Source organism: Bison bison, unplaced genomic scaffold, assembly GCF_000754665.1.
Source record: "Bison bison bison isolate TAMUID 2011002044 unplaced genomic scaffold, Bison_UMD1.0 scf7180017849606, whole genome shotgun sequence".
NCBI classification, from domain to species: domain Eukaryota; kingdom Metazoa; phylum Chordata; class Mammalia; order Artiodactyla; family Bovidae; genus Bison; species Bison bison.
In genome coordinates this window covers 9,337-12,746 of record NW_011480179.1, presented here as the reverse complement: position 1 = coordinate 12,746, position 3,410 = coordinate 9,337, and the positions used below count along the sequence as shown (strand labels likewise).

The following is a 3,410-nucleotide window of genomic DNA, read 5'->3' as shown; positions in this document are numbered from 1 at the left end:
GAACCGAGAACTTTCAGATGTTCAAGCTGGTTTTAGAAAAGGAACCAGAGATCAAATTGCCAACATCCGCTGGATCATGGAAAAAGCAAGAGAGTTCCAGAAAAGCATCTATTTCTGCTTTATTGACTATGCCAAAGCCTTTGACTGTGTGGATCACAATAAACTGTGCAAAACTCTGAAAGAGATGGGACTACCAGAGCACCTGATCTGCCTCTTGAGAAACCTGTATGCAGGTCAGGAAGCAACAGTTAGAACTGACATGAACAACAGACTGGTTACAAATAGGAAAAGGAGTCTGTCAAGGCTGTATATTGTCACCATGCTTATTTAACTTATATGCAGAGTACATCATGAGAAACGCTGGGCTGGAAGAAGCACAAGCTGGAATCAAGATTGCCAGGAGAAATATCAATAATCTCAGATATGCAGATGACACCACCCTTATGGCAGAAAGTGAAGAGGAACGAAAAAGCCTCTTGATCAAAGTGAAAGAGGAGAGTGAAAAAGTTGGCTTAAAGCTCAACATTCAGAAAACGAAGATCATGGCATCTTGTCCCATCACTTCATGGGAAATAGATGGGGAAACAGTGGAAACAGTGTCAGACTTTATTTTTTTGAGCTCCAAAATCACTGCAGATGGTGACTGCAGCCATGAAAGAAAAAGACGCTTACTCCTTGGAAGGAAAGTTATGACCAACCTAGATAGCATATTAAAAGGCAGAGATAATACTTTGCCGACAAAGTTCCCTCTAATCAAGGCTATGGTTTTACCAGTGGTCATGTATGGATGTGAGAGTTGGACTGTGAAGAAAGCTGAGTGCCGAAGAATTGATGTTTTTGAACTGTGGTGTTGGAGAAGACTCTTGAGAGCCCCTTGGACTGCAAGATCCAACCAGTCCATCCTAAAGGAGATCAGTCGTGGGTGTTCATTGAAGGACTGAAGCTAAAGCTGAAACTCCAATACTTTGGCAACCTCATGTGAAGAGCTGACCCATTGGAAAAGACCCTCATGCCAGGAGGGATTGGGGGCAGGAGGAGAAGGGGACGACAAAGGATGAAATGGCTGGATGGCATCACCGACTTGATGGACATGAGTCTGAGTGAACTCCAGGAGTTGGTGATGGACAGGGAGGCCTGGAGTGCTGCAATTCACGGGGTTGCAAAGAGTCGGACACGACTGAGCGACTGAACTGAACTCAACTGAAACGTGTACAATTGTTGCAAAAGGAAGTCCTTGAAACCTTCTCTCAGAGTCTACCCTCTTCCAACAGTTTGGAAACCTTAGCTGAACAGCTAGCTGATCAATTATCTGCACTAGACCCTTGAAGATGGCTTCAAAGCATTACACATAGTATTGGATCTGGAACTATAACGCTGATAATTATCCTGGTGATTATATTTGTAATATTCCCATGCCTTTCAACTAAAATTGTTCAAACTAAACAAACTCAATTGGTCAGGGCCTTTTTCACAAAAGTATCCACAGTCATCACCAATTATGAAAAAATAAAAAAGAGAGAACTGTCAGGGGATATTCAACTTTAAAGGATCCAATATATTATTTTCTTCTTTTGTGTTTCTCAAGGACTCTATTCCTTATCAGTTCCTGGGAAACAGGAACGAGCAGAGCTGCACGGAGTTCTCAGGACTGAGGTCATGAGAAAGAGCATCTGCTTGGATGCCTTTCAGTGACTCCCTTCAGTGACCTTTCACTTGAAGGTAATCTATTCAGTTATGCCCCTCTTACTCAGGATATGGATTGCTTTCCTGGCCCTTTCAAGATTTTCATCTGCTTGGCTTTGTTTTTCCTCAATTTTTGTACTGCCTAAAGCTGCCTTGTATGAAGATATAGAAACATGCATTTTTTGCAAATAAAGCACCCTTGTTTCACTACAGACTTGGGTCCCCTGCTTCCTTCTTCTCATTGACTCCAGTCCCCAGGTCCTGGTCTACAAACACTGTGACAGCGCTGTCTTCCATTTCCACAAATAAGAGTAACTCTTCTTTAACCATACATACAACAGTTATTTCTATCCAATGGAGAACATGGCCATTTTCCTATGCATTTTCCCTAGAACACCATCAGTCCCTGGTAACTGTCCCTCTCCTATGAAAAGCCCAGTCCTTTTAACATCTTGCCTACTCTGTTCAAGGTCAGTTGGTAGAAAATTATGTTTTATAACAGGCTGGACTATGTACGGAAGGGCTTCCTGATCTTACTGACCATGATGAGTCATGTCCTAGTTTTACATTATTTTCTGACCTCCCTGTTGCTAATTCACACACACTATTGAATTTCGTAATTCAGGCTATGTGTTTTTCCAGGAAACACGGATGTGAATGAATTGTATCTAATGAAGTCAGCCCCTTCATCTCACTGATTCCTTCCCTGAGACCATTATGAAATGCATGTAGCAAATGCATTTGATCAGTGTATTACCAAAGCGAAGATCTTAGAGCTCACCACACAACAGGCCATTAACTGAGAGACTACTTGTTGGGCAAGGAATAATGACTTTATTCAGAAAGCCAGGAGACCAAAAAGATGGTGGGCTACTGTCCCAAAGAATCATCTTTGCTGAGTTAGAATTCAGGTTTCTTTTACACGAAAAGATCTCTATAGCTTCTCTTCAAATGTGGACTTACTGCAATTGCTGAATACATGAACTAAAGTCATCAGAGACTAAATATAGTGAAAAGGGTAAAGGATTTGCCACAACCACTGAATCTGGGAAGTATGGCTCCACTATGTTCCTATCTTGTGACTTTTGGGTAAGATCCTTGCCACACAAATTACATTGCTGTGTGTTTTCTCCAGGATAAATACTCTGATACTACTGTTGAGATGTGAGCAGTGAGGATAGGGTTGTTTTTTTTTTTTTCCACATTTGTGAAATTGGTGAGGAATCTTTCTAGAATGAATTCATGTTCTAAAGACCTGACTAATAAATACATATATATCTGGCTTCTATCCAGTATGAATTTTCTCATGAAGCCTAAGATGTTGCCAGACTCATGATATTTGTATGGTTTCTCAGTAGTGTGAATTCTCTGACCAACAGTAGGGTGTAAATTTTGAACTTTGAATTTTGTAGACTTCTAACATATACCACATTCACATGAGTTTCTCTCATGTATGGATTTTCTGATGTTTAGTGAGTGCTGAGACCTGAATAAAGGATTTTCCACACTCGAAACATTTGAAAGGTTTCTCTATATGTATTCTCCGATGACTCGTAAGGTGTGAATTTCGACTGAAGAACTTGCCACACTCATCACATCTGAAAGGCCTCTCTCCAGTATGAATTCTCCAGTGAAGTCGAAGATGTGGTTTTTGACCGAAGACTTTTCCACACTCATCACATTTGTAAGGTTTCTCACCAGTATGAACTGTCTGATGACTTAAAAGG

General features: G+C 41.0%; 1 protein-coding gene across 1 annotated transcript in view; it reads right to left on the bottom strand.

Annotated features, from left to right (window-relative positions):
- Positions 1-2,494: 2,494 nt before the first annotated feature.
- The window catches only part of LOC104993980 (zinc finger protein 83-like), a gene marked incomplete at its 5' end in the record, with an annotated part of 1,420 nt that continues 504 nt past the window's right edge, over positions 2,495-3,410 (bottom strand). The window contains one exon of the mRNA XM_010847430.1: positions 2,495-3,402. Within this exon, the coding sequence (XP_010845732.1) occupies positions 3,131-3,402 (272 nt within the window). The remainder of the gene's footprint in view (positions 3,403-3,410) is intronic.